Source organism: Pseudorca crassidens, chromosome 4 (genome assembly GCF_039906515.1).
Source record: "Pseudorca crassidens isolate mPseCra1 chromosome 4, mPseCra1.hap1, whole genome shotgun sequence".
NCBI classification, from domain to species: Eukaryota; Metazoa; Chordata; class Mammalia; order Artiodactyla; family Delphinidae; genus Pseudorca; species Pseudorca crassidens.
The window spans coordinates 145,914,353-145,935,587 of NC_090299.1; the positions used below are offsets into that span (position 1 = coordinate 145,914,353).

Here is a 21,235-nt window from a genome sequence, read left to right on the forward strand (position 1 = left end):
TTTCCACTATTTTATCTTCTGGGTCACTTATCCTTTTTTCTGCCTCAGTTATTCTGCTATTGATCCCATCTAGAGAATTTTTAATTTCATTTATTGTGTTATTCATCACTGTTTGTTTCCTCTTTAGTTCTTCTAGGTCCTTGTTAAACGTTTCTTGTTATTTTCTCTATTCTATTTCCAAGATTTTGGATAACCTTACTTCAATTATTCGGAATTCTTTTTCAGGTAGACTGCCTATTTCCTCTTCATTTGTTTGGTCTGGTGGGTTTTTTTTTTACCTTGCTCCTTCATCTGCTGTGTGTTTTCTGTCTTCTCATTTTGCTTAACTTACTGTGTTTGGGGTCTCCTTTTTGCAGGCTGCAGGTTTGTAGTTCCCATTGTTTTTGGTGTCTGTCCCCAGTGGCTAAGGTTGGTTCAGTGGGTTGTGTAGGCTTCCTGGTGGAGGGGACTAGTGCCTGTGTTCTGGGGAATGAGGCTGGATCTTGTCTTTCTGGTGGGCAGGTCCACGTCTGGTGGTGTGTTTTGGGGTGTCTGCGGCCTTATTATGATTTTAGGCAGCCTCTCTGCTAATGGAGGGCGCTGTGTTCTTGTCTTGCTAGTTTTTTGGCATAGGGTGTCCAGCCCTGTAGGTTGCTGGCTGTTGAGTGAAGTTGATTCTTGGCATTGAGATGGGGATCTCTGGGAGATTTTCGCTGTTTGATATTACGTGGAGCTGCGAGGTCTCTTGTGGACCAGTGTCCTGAAGTTGGCTCTCCCACCTCAGAGGCATAGCACTGACTCCTGGCTGGAGCACCAAGAGCCTTTCATCCACACGGCTCAGAATAAAAGTGAGAAAAAATAGAAAGAAAGAAGGAGGATAAAATAAAATGAAATAAAATAAAGTTATTAAAATAAAAAATAATTAAGAAAACAATTTTTATAGTAAAAAAAAAGATAAAACAAAATGGACAGACAGAACCCTAGGACAAATGGTAAAAGCAAAGCTATTCAGACAAAATCACACAGAGAAGCAACACATACACACACAAAAAGAGAAAAAGGGGGAAAATATATATATATCTTTGCTCCCAAAGTCCACCTCCTCAATTTGGGATGATTCGTTGTCTATTCATGTATTCCACAGATGCAGGGTACATCAAGTTGATTGTGGGGATTTAATCCGCTGCTGCTGAGGCTGCTGGGAGAGATTTCCCTTTCTCTTCTTTGTTTGCACAGCTCCCGGAGCTCAGCTTTGGATTTGGCCCTGCCTCTGCGTGTAGGTTGCGGGAGGGCGTCTGTTCTTTGCTCAGACAGGACGGGGTTAAAGGAGCCGCTGATTCGGGGGCTCTGGCTCACTCAGGCCGCAGGGAGGGAGGGGTACGGATGCGGGGCCAGCCTGCGGCAGCAGAGGCCAGCATGACGTTGCACGAGCCTGAGGCGCGCCGTGTGTTCTCCCGTAGAAGTTGTCCCTGGATCACGGGACCCTGGCAGTGGCGGGCGGCACAGGCTCCCAGGAGGGGAAGTGCAGATAGTGATCTGTGCTCGCACAGAGGCTTCTTGGTGGCAGCAGCAGCAGCCTTAGCATCTCATGCCTGTCTCTGGGGTCCATGCTGGGATCCAACCAAAGCCCGAGCCTCAGCTCCCAGCCCCACCCGCCCCAGTGGGTGAGCAGACAAGCCTCTCGGGCTGGTGAGTGCCAGTTACCGATCCTCTTCGTGGGCATCTCTCTCCGCTTTGCCCTCCGCACCCCTGTGGCTGCACTGTCCTCCGCGGCGCCGAAGCTTTCCGCCTCTGCCACCCGCCGTCTCTGCCCGCGAAGGGGCTTCCTAGCGTGTGGAAACCTTTCCTCCTTCACAGCTCCCTCCCACTGGTGCAGGCCCCGTCCCTATTCTTTTGTCTCTGTTTATTCTTTTTTCTTTTGCCCTACCCAGGTACGTGGGGAGTTTCTTGCCTTTTGGGAGGTCTGAGGTCTTCTGCCAGCATTCAGTAGGTGTTCTGTAGTTGTTCCACGTGTAGATGTATTTCTGGTGTATCTGTGGGGAGGAAGGTGATCTCCGCGTCTTACTCTTCCGCCATCTTGGAGCTCCTCCTCTAGTTGGTTTTTAAAATGAAATAATGCATTTGAAACTCTTGGAACAGTACAGAGTACACACTAAATAAACCTTACCTATTATTGTTATTCCATGTAAGAGTAAGATGGAAAATTAAGCATTTAACAATACTTCATTTGAATGATCTTCTGAGGATATACTCAGCCCATGATATTTCTTGATAGTCTTCTACGTAAATTTCCGTTTTATCTCAGATTTGTTGAGACAAGGATAGAGGAAAGCTTTTCTAAGTAACCAAAAGAAACAACCACAACTAATGTGAAAAGAACTTAATGGTAGAAATTATAGGGTAGAGTAACTGCAACACCTATTGAAATTGACTACTGTGGTCTGTGGGGCATTGTTCCCTCTGCGTCCCATCTTAGATGCTAAAAAAAGATATTCCAACTTGAAGGCTGAGATCCTCTTGAAGAGTTTTCCTTCCAGATCTTGAAAGCCCTTCACACTGGACTGGCATCTGTTCCCAGTAGCATGGAGACTCCTGGAACCTCAGGTTACCACCTGTGCATGACCATACTGTGTTCCTGCTCTGCCTTTCTTACAGCTTTTCCTAATCTTTGCTCTCTTAGATGAAGAAGGCAGATCTTTACTCATTCTTTAAGCTTCTTTTTCTGCGTTTCACATGCACCAATCTTGAAGCTCTTGCCTTCTCTCTCTGCTTCAGAGCCCTATGGGTCCTATCCACCTTTTCGTGTATGAGCAGTTTGTTTTGCCTGAAGTATTTTCTCCCAGTCAGGTATTAAGACCAGTTTCCCACTTGTTTTTGAAAGCAGACAGACACCGAAGGCTGGTTCACTATGCTCTTCAGAGGAATTTTCTCCTTCACAGGAGCCTTTCAGCTTTCCCTAGGTTCACTAAGATATGAAGGCAGACTCGCTATCTCTCTCTTTGTCAAAACCTGCACTCCCCACTGATTCCTCCCCCAGTTGCTAGTTTTAAAGACTTGCCTCCAAATATCAATGCATTTGCAAAGATGAAAGAACTGGCAACAGAAGAGTAGCTCTTCCTCAGGCTGACCCACTTTCGCTTTGATGATATCTTATTCAAGCACTAGCCAAGGGGCTGATCTTCAAGAATTCTATCCATGCAAACTTAAATAATCAGCAAATATAAATATATATTTAGACATATATAATATTATTTTATTAATGGAGGATTAATCTTTGAACATGGAAACTGAAAATACTTTATTCCCAGACTTCCTACTGTGTATTAGTATTTGCAAGTAGGTCTGTATCTAAGTAACATGAGAAAAGCTTTTTTTGCTCTGCTGTGAAGTCTTATTAAGTGAGTCAGCTAATTATATGCCACTTTCATAAATACGGCAGTCACTGAGCTACTTGTTATGCTTACCAAGGGTGAAGATTTAAGCTAGAATACTATTTCTTTGCTATATAATGAAAATTTCTTCTAAAAAATGATTTCACACTGATTCCTGATTTATAGACCAATTAATAGACTAGTTATTTTATAATTTATGGCTGAATGTATTTAAAACTAGATTTAAGGATACTGATAAAGAACATCCAAAAATAATGCTAAAATAGATTTAATGTATTAGCTTTACTCTCTCCCCCAATCCCAAACCTTTTATTAAAAACAGTCAAACTTGGGCTTCCCTGGTGGCGCAGTGGTTGAGAGTCCGCCTGCCGATGCAGGGGACGCGGGTTCGTGCCCCGGTCCGGGAAGATCCCACATGCCGCGGAGCGGCTGGGCCCGTGAGCCATGGCCGCTGAGCCTGCGCGTCCGGAGCCTGTGCCCCGCAACGGGAGAGGCCACAGCAGTGAGAGGCCCGCGTACTGCAAAAAAAAAAAAAAACAGTCAAACTTTTTCTCATTTCATCTGTTCACTTTATCTTCCTCTCTCTCCCTCTTTCTTTCTGAAGGGATTGCCAAGACTAAAGAAAGAGTTAGAAGAGCAAAAGGCAAGAAAATGAGTAATATGCTAACAGATTATCCAAAGTAGAGCATGAATAGCTTCTAAATACATATTTCTATATAAGACTGGTTTCTCTAAAAGTATCATTTAATTAAAATGGGATTGTATTTTTAAATTTTTAATTATTTTCTTAATTGAAGCATAGGTAATTTACTATGTTGTGTTAATCTCTGCTGTACAGCAAAGTGACTCAGTTATATACAAATATACATTCTATTTTATATTCTTTACCATTATGGTTTATCCCAGGATATTGAATATAATTCCCTGTGCTATACAATAGGACCTTGTTGTTTATCCATTCTATATGAAATACTTTGCATCTACTAACCCCAATCTCCCAGTCCATCCCTCCCCCACCCTGCCTTGGCACTTACAAGTCTGTTCTCTATGTCTGTGAATCTGTTTCTGTTTTGTAGATAGGTTCATTTGTGCCATATTTTAGATTCCACATATCAGTGATATCATGTGGTATTTGTCTTTTTCTGACTTACGTCACTTAGTATGATAATCTCTAGTTGCATCCACGTTGCTGCAAATGGCATTATTTCATTCTTTTTTTATGGCTGAGCAGTATTCCATTGTATATAAGTACCGCATCTTCTTTATCCATTCATCTGTCGATGGACATTTTGGTTGGTTTCATGTCCTGGCTATTGTAAATAGTACTGCTATAAACATAGATAGGGGTGCATGTATCTTTTTCAATTATAGTTTTGTCTGGATATATACCCAGGAGTGAGATTGCTGGATCATATGGTCATTCTATTTTTAGTTTTCTGAGGAACCTCCATACTGTTTTCCATAGTGGCTGTACCAACTTACATTCCCAGCAACAGTGTAGGAGGGTTCCCTTTTCTGCACACCCTCTCCAGCATTTATTATTTGTATACTTTTTGATGATGGCCATTCTGACTAGTGGGAGGTGATACCTCACTGTAGTTTTGATTTGCATTTCTCTAATAACTGGCTCTGTTGAGCATCTTTTCATGCGCCTATTGGCCATATGTATGTCTTCTTTGGAGAAATGTCTATTTAGGCCTTCTGCCCATTTTTCGATTGGGTTGTTTGGTTTTTTTTTTTTTTGATATTGAGCTGCATGAGCTGTTTGTATATTTTGGAGATTAATCCCTTGTCAGTCGCTTCATTTGCAAATATTTTCTCCCATTCTGTGGTTGATCTTTACGTTTTGTTTATGCTGTGCAAAAGCCTTTAAGTTTAATTAGGTCCCATTTGTTCATTTTTGTTTTTATTTTCATTACTGTAGGAGGTGGATTCAAAAAGATATTGCTGTGATTTATGTCAAAGAGTGTTCTGCGTATGTTTTCCTCTATGAGTTTTATACTATCCGGTCTTATATTTCAGTCTTTAGTCCATTTTGAGTTTATTTTTGTGTATGGTGTTAGGGAGTGTTCTAATTTCATTCTTTTACATATTGCTGTTCAGTTTTCCCAGCACCACTTATTGAAGAGACTGTCTTTTCTCCATTGTATATTCTTGCCTCCTTTGTTGTAGATTAATTGACCATAGGTGCATGGGTTTATTTCTGGGCTTTCTATCCTGTTCCATTGATGTATATTTCTGTTTTCATGCCAGCACCATATGGCAGTGATTTCCACCAATCTCTTCCAGCTCACTTGTTTGTTCTTCTGCCTCATTTATTCTGCTATTGATATCTTCTAGTGTATTTTTCATTTCATTTCAGTTATCATATTGTTCATCTCTGTTTGTTCTTTAAATCTTCTAGCTCTTTGTCAACACATTTTTGACCGGAGATGTGTTACAGCCACAGGCATTAGTTTCTGTAAAAATCCCCCAGTCAATAATGTGTTAAACATTTCCTGTATTTTCTTGGTCTGTGACTCCATTCTTTTTCCAAGATCTTGGATCATCTTCACTATTACTACTCTGAAGTCTTTTTCAGGTAGATTGCCTATCTCCACTTCACTTAGTTTTAACTTGTTCCTTTGTCTGGAGCATATTTCTCTACCATCTCATTTTGTCTACCTTTCTGTGTTTGTGGTCTCCATTCTCTAGGCTGCAGGATCATAGTTCCTCTTGCTTCTGGTGCCTGCTCACTGGTGGGTGGAATTGGGTCTTGCCCCTCAGGTGGGCAGGGCTGGGTCAAGTGGTGTGTTGGAAGTGGCTGTGGCTCAGGATGACTTTAGGCAGCCTGTGTGCTGATGGGTGGGGCTGTGTTCCCACCCTATTAGTTGTTTGGCCTGAGGTGTCCCAGCAGTGGAGCCTGCAGACTGTTGAGTGGGGCTGGGTCTTGGTGCCAAAATGGTGACCTCCAGGAGAGATCACGCCAATGATCATTCTCTGGGGCCTCCACCACCAGTGTCCCTGCACCCACAGTGAGCCACAGTTGACCCCCATCATCTCCCCAGGAGAGTATCCAGGACTTGCAGGTAGGCCTGGCCCAGGCTCCTGTGGAGTCACTGCTTTGCCCTGGGTCCCAGTGCATGTGAAACCTTGTGTGCACCCTCCAAGAGTGGAGTCTCTGTTTCCCCCAGTTCTGTGGAGCTTCTGCACTCAAGCCATTCTGGCCTTCAGAGCAAAATGCTCTGGGGGCTCCTCCTCCCGATTCCAGACCCTCAGAATGGGGAGCCTGACGTGGGGCTGAGAACCTTCACTCCAGTGGGAGAACCTCTGTGATATAGTTATTTTCCAGTTTGTGGGTCACCCAACTGGCAGGTATGAGATTTGATTATATCACGAAAGTGCTCCTCCTACCATCTTGTTGTGGCTTCTTCTTTATCTTTCGATGTAGACTATCTTTTTTGGTAGTTTCCAGTCTTTTTTGTTGATGGTTGGTTGTTGAGCAGTTAGTTGTGATTTTGCTGTTTTTGTGAGAGGGGGTGAGCTCAAGTTCTTCTAGTCCACATCTTGTCTCCTCCCCTCCCTGTCTAAATTGTTTTAGGCAGTTAAGGGCAGGGGCAGAAAGCTCTTCTGAGTCTGCTGGGCCTTAATTGCTTTCAGCTTAAAATAATCTACCTGCCAAAGTAGCACATTTTGGGGTGGCACATTCTGCTCCTCGTCAGTCCCACCTTTAAAACTTCTCCAAGAAGTTTCACAGTCCAGAAGCTGAGCTGGTAGATTGCTCCTCTCACTGAACCAGTGTCTTGAGTCCTGAGAATAGGTCAATTCCGTTAAAGAGTTGTCTCATTTCAGAAGGCAGTGATGCAATTGGGCTCCCACAGTTAGGCCTATATTGTGCAAGCAATTAGATATTCAATAAAAAAGCATTTCTGTGGAAACAAAAGAAAAACAAAGGTTAATGTTTGTTTGGAGCAGACTGTAAACCCAGTTTGAGTCCTAAGGGCAGCCAGTTAAGAAGATTTCTAGCTGTCAGGGCCAAAACATCTTTTGCAGTTTGAATATTTCTGATGGCATTGGGTGTTCAGGTAAACTTTCTGAGGCGCCCACACAGCAACAGGCATAAAGGCTATCTACACATGAGCTGCTGTGATGATTTCTGGGAAGTTTATATCAAGTTGTTCACATTTAGTTTGCAGAGATTCAGGAAGAGAGCAGTTTTTGTTCATAGTGATTCCAAGTCAAGAAGTGGGTAAAAGTTGGAACTATTAGCTTGGTGAGTTTTAGCCAAATATTGAAGGAAACTAGAAGAATTCAGGATCCAGTCCAGTTTACAGGTAGAAAACAAAACCTCAAAGACAATTAACAGCACTAGAATATGATATCCACAAAGGTATATTACTGAGACATGATGTTTCTCTCTACAGTTAGCTTCATTTCTACCAAAGATAACCATGGTAAGACTAATGTCTCTGCAAATTAAGTCTAGTTTCAACAGACTTGGCCTTATTATTTACATAAGTGCAACAAGTGGCTGACCATATAGGCTCTTTTAAATCTGCTTTGTTGGAACCTTTCATAAGGAATCTCAGATTTAACTTTTAAATGCCTCTGGAGGCTAGGCAGCCAAGCCAGGGACTTACCATCAGACTTTGCCTGCAGTACCGATACATTCGGGGTAATTCTTCTCCTCTGGAGGTCCCCAAGATATCTTGAGGTTCCTGCACCTGCCAGGAAGTGACTTTCCTTACTCATCTGATACGGCTTCCAGGAACCCTGTAAGGAAAGTACGAGGCTGGTTTTTCAAGGGGCATCATTGGCTCCATAAAGTCAACCTTAGTTCCTTAAACCTGTCTGGTCATATCTGACGCTGTGCACATTCTCAAATATGACATTCCAGTCAAAGCCTTGGTGTATAACCAATGTTTCCAATTGTGTCATGTTATGAGGACAGATTCCTATTGAACTTATGCAAATAATTGTAATGCCATGAAAATAAGAGTACTCACTAAGAGTCTCCAAATTCTGAAGGGATCAGATAGTGAGAAAGAGTAATTGTTGTATCTTCGTTCACAAAGGTATATTTACCAACTTGCTAATAGCTTAAGAGAGAAAGAAAAAGGTTTCCTTAAATCTAGAAAAACAAAACCAAGGAACCAAGAATATTTCAAACAAAAAGTCATAAAAGTTGTTCTCATCCTCATCAGTCATTCACTCCCCTGTAATTAATTCTTACTGATATTGATCTTCTGTTAGCAGTTTTATGAAGCCGTCAGTTTCTCCATTAGATTAATGCAAATTCTTACCCAGTTTAGTGGTATGATCAGAAAGTTATCAAAAACCTGTACTTGTTAGATTCCTTTCCAGGAGTTTCTTGAAGGTGAAGCACTTTTGCAAGAAACCTTTTCCAGAGCATCAGAGTAAAAGAGTAACTGTCTGTAAATGACAAAAGAAAAGTTACAGTTAAAGATTTGATGAGAGTTCATTATAATGCAGTTAATAAGGAAATTTGATTATTTTTGTGACATACATCATCTTTTTTTTTTCTTTTTTTTGCGGTACGCGGGCCTCTCACTGTTATGGCCTCTCCCGTTGCGGAGCACAGGCTTCGGACGCACAGGCTCAGCGGCCATGGCTCACGGGCCCAGCCGCTCCGCGGCATGTGGGATCTTCCCGGACCGGGGCACGAACCCATGTCCCCTGCATCGGCAGGCGGACTCCCAACCACTGCACCACCAGGGAAGCCCGACATACAACATTTTAAAATAATAACTGGAATTGTGACTGAAAACAATACATATCATTTTTAGGAATTTTGTACAATTTCTGGAATACATATTAATGACATACATCCATAGAAATACAACATAAAGAAGGGTTGGTACTTCTTGCCTGACAATACTTGCCATGGAATTAAACATCAAATAAACTTAACTAGTTTAACATCTCTCTTTTTTTTTTTAAATATAAGGTGAGAGAACCAATCTTTTGAGATGTTCCAGGGACCCTCTTGAAAATCCCAATTATTTCAAGGACAAAAAGATTTCATTTAGAATTTGATTTGGGGGATTCAAATAGGATCATAGGTCATTGTGGTACAATATTTAGTCAATCCATTTAACCAAAGTGACAACAAAATACTTTGCAGGCAGATATAGAAAGTTATATAATTGTTAAAAAAAATGAGTTCTTCTAATAGAGAAGACTGTTTTCTTAAGTAATCAAAGACTTGATAAAGAGAACATGAAGCACAATAAATTATTTTGATAAAATACAGAATCTTTAACCTCTCATAATCTTATGAAGAGCAGACTAGTCTAAGAAAATCTTGTTCTTGCAGATGAAAGAAAATCAAGTTTTAGTTTTACACAAATATAAGTAAACTATTGTTATTAAAGCTTATTTTTTTTAAATATTTATAATAAATGCATTCAATTTTAGCCAGTTTGACTACACAAGGCAAAATTCTCTTTTCCTATCCCTCCCTCCCTCTCTCCCCAACTTTGTATATCCACTTAGTTTGTCTTTTATTTTCTGCTTTCTCATTCTGAAATAATTATTTTAGGACAAAATTAGTCTTTTTCTCTTAATAAAAACATATCTCCATACCTCATACCTTTTCTTAGCCAAAAACACATCTTATTCCCTTGCATACAGAGTTTTTTTTCTTTCTAGTAGTTTCAATTATGTATATTAATTAGAATTCTTAACTCTTGGAAACTTTAATATCTAGTGAAAACTAAGTAAGCAATTGTGAACTGTCACACTATCATTCCACAGACTGGCAAATTTAAGAGTACATTTCATCATTTCTAGAAGTATATGCTTTCTTATAGTACAATTTTTTTTTAATGTGACACAAGACATTTTACTGACAGATCTAAGTATCTTTAGTTTCTCTGTAATAAGAAGCCAAAAGTGGATAAATCTATGTTCTGTATTTTATCTTATTTGGAAATGACCTCAATGAATTTCCATCCTTTAACTTAACATAGCAAAACTCTAAATTACCAAAGAGATTTAGAAAACTATTTAAGTAGACATATCATAAACCATAATTATTTTTGAAAAGTTCACTTAAAATTTTTATCTCCCCTAAAATTATTTCATTCACTTGTTCTTAACAGCCATATTTAGATTACTCATAAAATGTCATGAGACATTAAAGCAGCTAGCCATCATCTTAGGTTATTTTTCTTTCTGACAAATTCTGTAACAGAGACACATGAGCTTATTTGACTTTTAGGAAACCTAGGTCGAATAAATTATATTTAATGCTGAAAACTCTAAAGACATGCCAATTTTAATTAAACCAACAAACTTAAACTAGCTTTTATTTACCAAAGATTGTCCCAGACCACATGAACTTGAAAAGCATTTGGGTTAGTGTCTATTATACTTCAGAGTGTTTAAAAATATTTAAATTGGTAAGTGCCTGTTTTTCTTTAAGCCAGTTAAACAAAGTCAGTTAATTTTTTTTTTTTTTTTTTTTTGGGCAAACTAATTTTGGCAATACCATCCAGAGGTAGAAATATATCATATATACATAACATACATCCATAGACATATATAAACACACAGATACCAACAGGGACCCTAAATTTTAGCCAAGAATCAGGTACAACAATACAACTCATTAGCTCGTAAATAACAGTTGAATCCAAATTGTGTCTCTGGAAGATGGAACAAGTGAAGGTGACCACTCAAATGGCTAAAGCATTTTACTAATTTTTGTGGCAAGGACTTTCATTTGTCCGAAATAAGTAACCTTATGGAAGCTGTGGATTAAATTTTCCGCAAGGGAAATTTTATAGCAGTTTGTGTTTTATTTTAAAAAGCCTCCCCCCCACCCCCGCTTCTGTTTACTTCAGTCTCAGAGGATGGTGGGCTGTGTTTTTAGTTATATCCTTGGGGTGTTTACATTTCAAAGACATCGAAGATTTACATCTTCAAGGGACAAAGAAAGAATGTGAATTGTCTCCAAGGAGTTTTGGAATATGTTTCTCTATAATTATCAGAAGTCTAGGGTAATTACTATTTTCCTTCTTTTTAGAACACTTCTGTTCCAATGTCCTGAGTTTTTACAATATGTGCAAGCATTTTGAGATGAATTGGGGAGGTTTGGGGGATGGTAAAGATAGGTGTGTTTTGAATTGTTTCTAGAGCTGCATTTCTGGTTTTGCAAAGGTTTGCAAGATAAGGACAGTTGATTTTAATTCCTCAAAGATTGGGTTGCAGCCTGAATACTGTCAAGGGGCTGGCCCACCCATCCAACTACTTTATCTTTAATTTGCTTCCTTATATCAGGGAGATTTCCAAAGAAGACGGAGCTTCAGGGTTTAATACAGTATGCCTTTTAAAAGTCTGGAAAAAGTCTTTAACGAAGGCCTTCAAATGTTTTCCTTTTCCTGAATGTACAATTCAGTCTTGGACCAGTTCACGTCAGGAGGAAAAAACTTCTACTGCTGCTTCTGTTGGCCCCTGAATATTGGCCTCAAACTGATCCATTTCCTGATTATTTACAGGAGGGCCTGGGTCCTCTGCTTCTTCTGTGAGAGTTCCCCTCCACCCCGCCACTGCCAGGAGCTGTCTGTTAACTACAACATAATTTTATTATATATAATCCAAAATAATTTTTATGGAGGGGAAAAACACACCTTGGCAGCTGTAAGTGGGACTGTGAATGTACATTAATCTTTTTAACTCCTCCCTAAATTTGGTAGGAACTGAAAGTAGAGGTAAAAGGGTTTTGTAATTTAACAGAACTACCACCATCCATAGACGTGAATTCTTGCATTGGGGGTCCAGAAAACATTTGCGAGGGACATTGCATAGGAAAGCCTGAAGCTGGCAGAACCTGATTACAGGGTCTTGTAATCAGAAAAGTAGATGGAAAAGTACAAGGAGTTGTAAGGGGCAGCGAAGCCAGCCCTACCACCCATCCCAAGTGATTCTGCTAAATTCACCTCCTGGCTTTCATGATTTACACAAGGAATCTTTATACCCTGGGCCTGGGGATCTGGACAGAGTGCTTTCTGCAGATCTTAACAGGAAAGGGAAGTTAAAACAGGCAGATGGGGCTGAACAAGACAAAAAGAATCCTTCATCTCTGTTGTTGTTGTTGTCTTTAATATAGGGGAACCACAGCAAAGCTTGTCTAAAGAGATGCCAGTCTCATGAGAATCATGAACTCACCAGTCTGTAAGCCTAGCTCAAACAACAAGCTTATAGGACCTATGCCTGTATTCAACCCTATGATTTTCCTCCTTATGACAAACAACACAAAAGACAAAAGAAAACAGTGACCTAGGAGGAAAGGAATCAATAGAAAGCAAGAATACTCATAACAAATCTTTACCAGGGTCACTATACCAAAGGAACTGACTCACACAAATAGTGTCTCCTGCTAATCAAATCTAGAAAAAGGAAAAGGATTCTCCCCACTCTTGCTTCCACCAGATCCTGCAGGCAGAGATCCAGGAGACTGATGTGGTAAGAATTCGTACCTTCTACCAGAGCTTCCAGGATCTCTCAGCTGCAGCAACCCCAGAACAAGCAATGTCCAGCCAAAGGAGAGCCCCACATTCGGCACCAAACTACTGGGCAGGACAGATTTTCCCTTCATTCCTTATACGCTCTTTGGTTGGTCTCGTAACTAAATTGACATAAGACAGATTAACAGGAGAAAAACAAATTAATTTCATATGTTTGAGAGCCCCACAAAGATACGGAACTCAAAGGCAGTCGGGCAATTGAGGTTTATATGCTACCCTGAGCTGAAGAATGGGATGGGGCCCAAGCTTCAGAGGGGAGGAGGGCAACTCACAGGAAGGTGAGATGAGCAGGTCTTTGGTAATCAGATGTCTTCCCTGCCATATAGATGACGCTTTCAGGTAAACAAAAAGTTCTCTCTGGTGAAAGCTCTCTTTCTGGTACAGGCCTCTAATCTACGTTCTTTTGGGCAGTTATGGAGGATGTAAAAAGCTCTTCCTGAGTCTGCTGGGCCTCGACTGCCTTCAGTTCAAATTAATCTACCTGCCACACTTTCTCCCCTTCAAATGCAACCAGTCACCACCACATAGACTCCTGTTTCTTCTACAGCCTATTCATTTCTCCCAACCCAAACCTGGATAATTTCCAAGCAATGCCTAGATATCTTATTTGATCTAAAAACATTTGATTATTATATTTTAGTTTATGGACTTTAAGTAAAACCCAAATGTAATATCACATTTTAAAAGTAAACAGGAGCTCTTTAATTAAATATCCAGTCAGTGTTTAAATTCCCCCATCTCATATTTGTTTCTCTTTTCTCAAAACAGGATTCCAAATAAGAGTGAAATAAGGTTCTTAAGTTGTAATTTTCGAATGCTCTCTGAAGTCCACTTTAATCTATATGTTTCCCCAAACTTTTGTTTTTCTTGCAGTTTACTTGTTGAAGTAGTTATTTGTCCTGTATCATTTCCCACAGTCCAAAATTTGCTGATTGCATCCAATGACGTGCTAAGGTACAGTTCGTACAGGAAAGGCAAGATACATGTTTGATGGTTTTCCTGTGATTGCATTTTTTCCTGGTCGATTCTGGTTCTAATTTCTTGCTTCCATTATATATATAATCCATCTCCTTACCTATGCTGTGCTTTCCTCGTACTGCAGCATCCTATTCTGACCACTGGGTAGCACTTTAGTGAATATTTAGGGCCAACAGGCTATGTGTGAAGGATATGGTAGGATGGTGAAATTACATTGCAGCACAAGACTGGATAGAAAAATAGGAAATTGAATATCATACTCCTCTGTTCTTAAAGGATTTTGAGTAATTTTCTTTTATTCTGCAACTTCATCCCCACCATTTCCTTAATCCTCACTAGTTTCTCTAGCCATGCTCTTGGGGTGGTTTCTTTCTACACACTAGAGAATTCATCAATGTTTTGATAAACAAAGGCAGTTCTCACTTGTGCTTTAACTAATACTTTTTGTTTGTTTCCTTCTGGGTAAACTTTTATAGCATGAAAGGTATAATGGCCCCATAGAGCATACAGTGCTTCTGAATAAACTTCTTTGATGGGTTTCAGCAACCAAATTATAAGATAATTTTGTTTAGCAGGAATAGACTCTTAACTGAGTCTTAAAGGAATAGGCAAGGCACAGTCAGGGACGTGAGAGAATGTCCTATTTCTCAGTTTCTGAAATCTATAGCTAGTTAAAGAAAACATTTTGAATGCCAGAATTCTTTTGGAGAAGAAGCTCAGGATAGTGGTTAAGGGCACAGAGTCTGGAGTCACCTCTGCTAGTTTGAGCAAATGACTAAACCTCTGAAGCCAAATTTCCTTGGCAAGATGTGGCTAAGGATAGCCTGCCTCGTGGGAGGTCTATGAGCTATTTCCACTTCATATAATACAGTTAAAACCTTAATGATAGTTTATGAATATTAATGTATTTTTATCTTAATGAAATCAGTAATCTCATTCACCAGAGAACAACACATAAAGTCTAGCAAACTTGTGAAAACAACACATATTTATTCCTTTAGTGAGTAAAGATGCCTGAAAGTATAGGCGTCTTCTTGTGACATGTTGATACGTATTGACCATCCTGGTATTTATATTGCACTTGATTCCTCTTTTTCCCATTTATTTATGTGTCTTTACTTTTGTAGCTGACTTTCTGTCTCATCACTTATTTGACTTCTTTTTAAATATTATATTAGCATTTCCTCTGTGGCTTCTCAAATCCTTACCCACAAGTGATACATATTTTACTTTATAAACTGTAGATACTTGGAGTATGGTTTTAAAGATTAGGTAAATACATGCTCAGAAATACGTATACTTTAAAAAATAGCAGTTATTATGTACTTGCAACCTAAGTAAGTCATTATTTAAAATTAATAGGGATGGATTTTACTTGATCCCAATACATGATCAATCTAGCCAAAGAATTCACCAGCAACATTGACCATTACTTGGATGACCTTTGAAGAATGCAACAGACACACCCAAATACACATACACACACATATCCAATAACATTCACCAGTCTTAGCACCTCATTTGTGATAGAAAGCAAGTCAGTTCTGCATATTTACTTGTCCAGTCTATATCAAAATCTTTTAACAAATTAGGTTAGAAACATAAATCCCTAAAAGCTTAAAATGCAAAGAAACAGGAAATTTACCTTATTTTCCTCATACCTGACTATCACTAAAAGTTATCTAAATACTAATGAGAGGACTAATGATGTCATTGGCTCCTCCCAATTTAAAAAAGTTATTGCTGCCCCATTTTATCACTAAGGCTATTTGATGCTTAGAGAAAGCTTAAGAAACTTGTTCAACATCACAAAAGATCTAGAATCTGTAGAAGCTAGGATCTGAACTCAAGTCTTGTGATATTACAGCCCTGGTGTCTAACCACCAATCAGCAGAACCTATGTTCTTGACATGAACCAAGAGGTGAAACACTGAAACAGTACCTTTACTCCATGTTTAGAAGTCAGCTATTTGGGGGATGGTTTATATCTTATTTAATTTATAATTAACTTGGACTTTTAAAATTTATAAAACAGGAGTTAGGCAGAGGTGGATGACCTATAAGCTTCTCTGCCCAGCTAATGTAAGAATGAGCTTTAGGTTGACGTTTTCTCACCATCACCCATTTCCTTATCCCTTTCCCTACCTGTATTTTCAAGATGAAGACATGGGGAGATGTTATTTACATCAGGCATAGTTTTAAACAGAAGCCACATTGACTGAGGGACTATTTGATATCCTTGAGCAAGTTCATATAGACTCACAGTGCCTCCCTGCTCTTTTAATTTTCAGTCACCTCTTTTTACAATTCCTTTTCTGGAATAAATGCAAAGCAACAAAAGGTATTTAATGAAGAACACTAATAAAACCATGATCACAACAGGTTGAATTTGTGGGATCCTAAGGAGAGATAATTGGAAAACTGACCAAATAGTTGCGTTTTCTTCTGCCAAATATGTATGGTTTCAGTCTTGAAATTTGTTTTTTAAATTTGTTTCTTTGCCGTTATTAGAAATAAAGTATAAAATATGTATGCTTTTACATTATAAATGGTTATATAAGTTAAAAACTTACAAAAAGGTAAAAATAACATGCATAGCTACCCAACAAAAAGTACTTTTCATATTTTGTTGTGCCTTCCTCCAATCTGTTTCACCTTTGTATCTGAAGTCTACCTAGGCTGTATCCATAATATATACAACAACATTTATATACTGCTAAACATTGTATCCTAAAGAGGTTCTTATTTTTTATATAATTTTTATGTCATAGTAATAGATGTTTTAATAATCTATTGAATTGGTGAATGATAATTTTCCTAATTCTTCACCATCCATTGAGCATTTAGGTTAACAATTTTTACTCTGTCATTGATCCTGTGAGAAACACCTTTGTTCTCTAGCTTGGGACTGTTTCCCGAATGGTGCATTACTTGGCCAAAAAATTGTACATTTTTAGCGTTAATAACACCTGTTGCCTCAATGTCTTACCAAAGGCACTGTACAGTTTAGAATGCTAGCAGTGACACTAAGGAGTGCCGTTTTTATTACATCCCTTCCATACTGTATATAAGATTTTTTTCAAAATATGGTTGTGATTTTTAGAAGTGAATAATGGTACCTCCTCAAAGTCTTTGAATGCTTTTCATTTAAATATTAGAGTGAAGGAGCCTCCCAGGAAGGAATTCTGGAAGATACACCTGTGGATCCTGACAATGAGGCTTATGAAATGCCTTCTGAGGTAAGAGTTTATACACGTGAAACTCCAAAAATAAAGTTTAAGAGTTCAAGTTGGGTCCAATAATCAGTAACCCAAATCTGTCACTGTCAGATTTCCCTGATGTTTGTGCTTAAAGAGAATGACTTACTCTCTAGATGCACAAGTTAGCCAAATCCAGGACGTGTATTGTGTGGACAGCTTTCAAGCTGTGAATGGTTTTTACGTTTGTAAGGAGTTAAAAAAAAAAAAGGCAACAGCACTGATAGAGACAGTATGTGGCCCACACAACCTAAAATATTTACAGCCTGGCCTTTTACAGAAAGAGATTGCTGGCCCCTACATTGAAGAATTATTTTACTAGACACTTTACCTTCTAAAACAAATGCCAAAATGGAAAGTTAGAGAAATCAACTAAATGCCAAAGGTAGTAATTATTATTTGCCATCCATTTCTAGTGAGATGTTTGCATAGTAAAAGTTACTCAAAAAAATTAGAGAGTAGAAATATGATAAATGCATAGTTTGCAATGGATCAGTCTAACATTTTAAACAGCACACTTTAATTTGAAAGTAAGTTTCTTTAATAGAAAAGGTATCACAAGAGAAATTAGAAAATACTTTTAGATGAATGAAACTGACTCAGGAAGAAATAGAAAATCTGAATACATGTCTAATTTAAAAAGAATGAATTATTAAAAAACCCAGCCAAGGAGAGAATTCCAGGACCAGATGGCTTCACTGGTGAATTTTACCAAACATTTAAAAAAGGAAAAATACCACTAATTACAATTAATGCCAATTAACTCATCATCCAAAAAAATAGAAGAGGGAGCACGCCCTAACCAATTCTGTGGGAACAATATTACCCTGATATCGAAACCAGACACCACCACTAAAAACTGAGTTAAAGTGTGTTGTAGTTAGGTTATTCTTCTTCTTCATGGCATTATTACAAGGCATACTGATAATCATTCCATTTGCAGAAATTGAGTTTAAATTATTTGCCTAATTAATTTTACCAATATTTGGGGGTCTTTTTATACACGGCACAATGCTAATAAACACTACAGAAATACAGGAAGAGTAACTGCTAGTACCCGGATGCAAGGAGTTTACAGTCTAGTAGGTTTGAAAAACAAATACAAGTGCATCCCTTCATTTATTCATCGTGATACCCCTAACAAACATTATTGACTGCCTCTTATGCACCAGGCATCACAGGGGCAAAAATATACACGATGCACAGAAAAGGTTAACATTTTACAAGATTTCTTTAGATCAGTCAGGAGAAGTTTTATAGCAGAGGTGGTAGTGATCTGCGTGGGAAGGGGTGGGAGCTATGATAGGCCAAAATGAAGGGAGGACATTCTAACACAAGGAAAACTCCAAGGCATACATGTCTGAGAGTGCATGTGGATATGTCTGAGGCACAGTGAGTAATTAAATGTGGTTCAAGCTTTGAGAAGAGTGACAGATGAAGGATGCAGAGATGGGTCAAAGGCAAATTGTAAAGTACTGTAAAAGCCTGGCCATTTAAGTTTGTACTTCATTCAGAAAGCAGCTTGAGTTATTGGAAATATGTTTTTAAGCAGGATCCTGCTATTATTAGAGTTGTTTTTTAGGAGGACTAATCTGGCCCCTTTGGTTAAGACCATCAATATTTTTATTGTCTATGTTATCCAAGTTCTAGGGAGAGAGAAGGAGCTTTGACATAGTAATAATTGAAGCCACAGATGAAGATGATTATTCCCAACTGGGAAAGTAAAAGGAGAGAAAATGTGACTTGCCTTTAAATGTTGTCGAACCAAATCAGGTGATTTCTTAGAAAGAAACTAACACTTTAGTTGAAGAAAATGAGAGCCAGATAAGATAGACCGGCTACTGTGTCCTACAGGACGAGGTCATATGATTATTAAATGGCGCATGTGGAAGTAGAGTTCAGACACCCTAACGCTGATCACAAGAATAATAATTCACTTTTATATTTGACAGGAAGACAAAACTATTAAAAAGAAGAAAATTATACTGGATGTAGCAGAATAGTTCCAGAACTGTTAAGACTATAACCTTTATTCAAAGTGGCAAGCCATGTCCCATCTCATTTTTGCCCTAAAGTCCTGATCACTGGTCACTTATACTAAAACTTCGTGTTGTCTTTCCGATTTTCCTATTATTAGGAAGGGTATCAGGATTACGAACCTGAAGCCTAAGAAATATCTTTGCTCCCAGTTTCCTGAGATCTGCTGACAGATGTACCACCCTGTACCAGTGCTCAGTTCCAACGTGCCCAGTCATGACATTTTCTCAAAGTTTTCAGTGTGTCTTGAAGTCTTCCATCAGCAGTGATTGGCGCATCTGTACCTGCCCCAACTCAGCATCTCGGTGCTTCCCTCCCACCTAATATATGATAGCAGGGTCTCTGTGTGCTGTGGATACTGTGGCTTCAAATCTAAAGTGTTAAATTAAATTAAACACACCCAAGTGACTGCCACTTATTTCTAAATCGCCACTAAGTTTTCGTTGCTGATGTTGAAAAATTGTGAGTGATTTACTATAATATATTATAAGATTTTCAGGTGTCTTTTAATGATTCTAAATATATTGATGTATTGTGAAATTTAATACATATAATACTTAAATACGTGAGCATGAAACTATGCACCTATAAATATTAACTATAAAATGTTAGTTTTGTGATGTGTTTTATCTTGTGTTTGTATATAAATGGTGAAAATTAAAATAAAATGTTCTCATTACAAAAATCTTATTTTTAGCCCATCTCACTTGAATAATAAAACCATGCTTATAAACAACATGCAATGAGAGCTGACACGATTAACTTGAAGTTCTTGATGGCCATTTGAAGGAGGATGGATTTTAGAGCAGTTTAAAAAGATGAGATGAAACATTAACCTTTTACTGTGGGAATTCCCTGAAGCACCACTGCCCAAAATGTGTTCTGATGTGCACTAGTACCTTAAGAGACCCTACTAAAAAAGTGGGTTCCCCTCCTACACTGTTGGTGGAAATGTAAGTTGGTGCAGCCACTATGGAAAACTGTATGGAGGTTCCTCAGAAAACTAAAAATAGAATTACCATATGATCCAGCAATCCCACTCCTGGGCATATATCCAGACAAAGCTATACTTCAAAAAGATACATATGCACCCCTGTGTTCATAGCAACTGTTCACAATAGCCAAGACTTGGAAGCAACCTAAATGTCCATCGACAGATGAATGGATAAAGAAGATGTGGTACATATATACTGGGCTGGCCAAAATGTTTGTGTGGGTTTTTCACAAATGAACTTTTTGGCCAACCCAATAAGCCATAAAAAAGAGTGAAGTAATGCCATCTGCAGCAACAAGGATGGACCTAGCGATTATCATACTAACTGAAGTAAGTCAGAAAGACATATGATATCATGTTGTGTAATCTAAAATATGACACAAATGAAACTAACTACGAAACAGAAACAGACTCACAGATATAGAGAACAGACCTGTGGTTGCCGAGGGGGAGGGGGGGAGTGGGGAGGGATGGAGTGGGAATTTGGGGTTAGCAGATGCAAACTAGTATATACAGAATGGATAAACAACAAGGTCCTACTGTATAGCACAGGGAGCTATCTATATCCAATATCCTGTGATAAACCACAGTGGAAGAGAATATGAAAAAGAATGTATATATAACTGAATCACTTTGCTGTACAGCAGAAATTAGCAACACTGTAAATCAACTATACTTCAGTAAATCAATAAATAAAACAAAAAAGTGGGTTCCACAGAATACAGAAGTGTAAGAAATGATACTGACTACATCCTCTTGAGGTAATCGTAAGGCACATTAACATTAGCACATTAAAGGCTCTGAGAGAACCTGGTTAACTTTAACCCAGGATTTTCTTTTTTTAAATCAAATCTTTTCCTTCCAGGAAGTACCTTGAAACATCTCTGGGAACTACCAGAGAATCGCCTTAATGTCTCTAGATTTATAAAAATCTCTTGGACTCCTTTAAATTCGGGTAAACATATGAATTCTAGGATATTTCTTTAGGAAAGGTTTTTCTACTTAGGGAAAATCTGTTAATTCCCCATAGGTGCTGACAATAAACTTGAATGTCAAAAGACCTATACA

At 38.6% G+C, this 21,235-nt stretch overlaps 1 protein-coding gene across 5 annotated transcripts in view; it reads left to right on the top strand.

Annotated features, from left to right (window-relative positions):
• SNCA (synuclein alpha) overlaps nt 1-19,858 on the top strand; it is a 130,542-nt gene extending 110,684 nt beyond the window's left edge. For all 5 annotated transcript variants that reach the window (XM_067736967.1, XM_067736966.1, XM_067736965.1 and 2 more), the window contains exons 5-6: nt 17,038-17,118; nt 19,274-19,858. In XM_067736967.1, the coding sequence (XP_067593068.1) occupies nt 17,038-17,118; nt 19,274-19,306 (114 nt within the window). In that variant the 3' untranslated portion in view covers nt 19,307-19,858. The remainder of the gene's footprint in view (nt 1-17,037; nt 17,119-19,273) is intronic.
• Nucleotides 19,859-21,235: the final 1,377 nt, after the last annotated feature.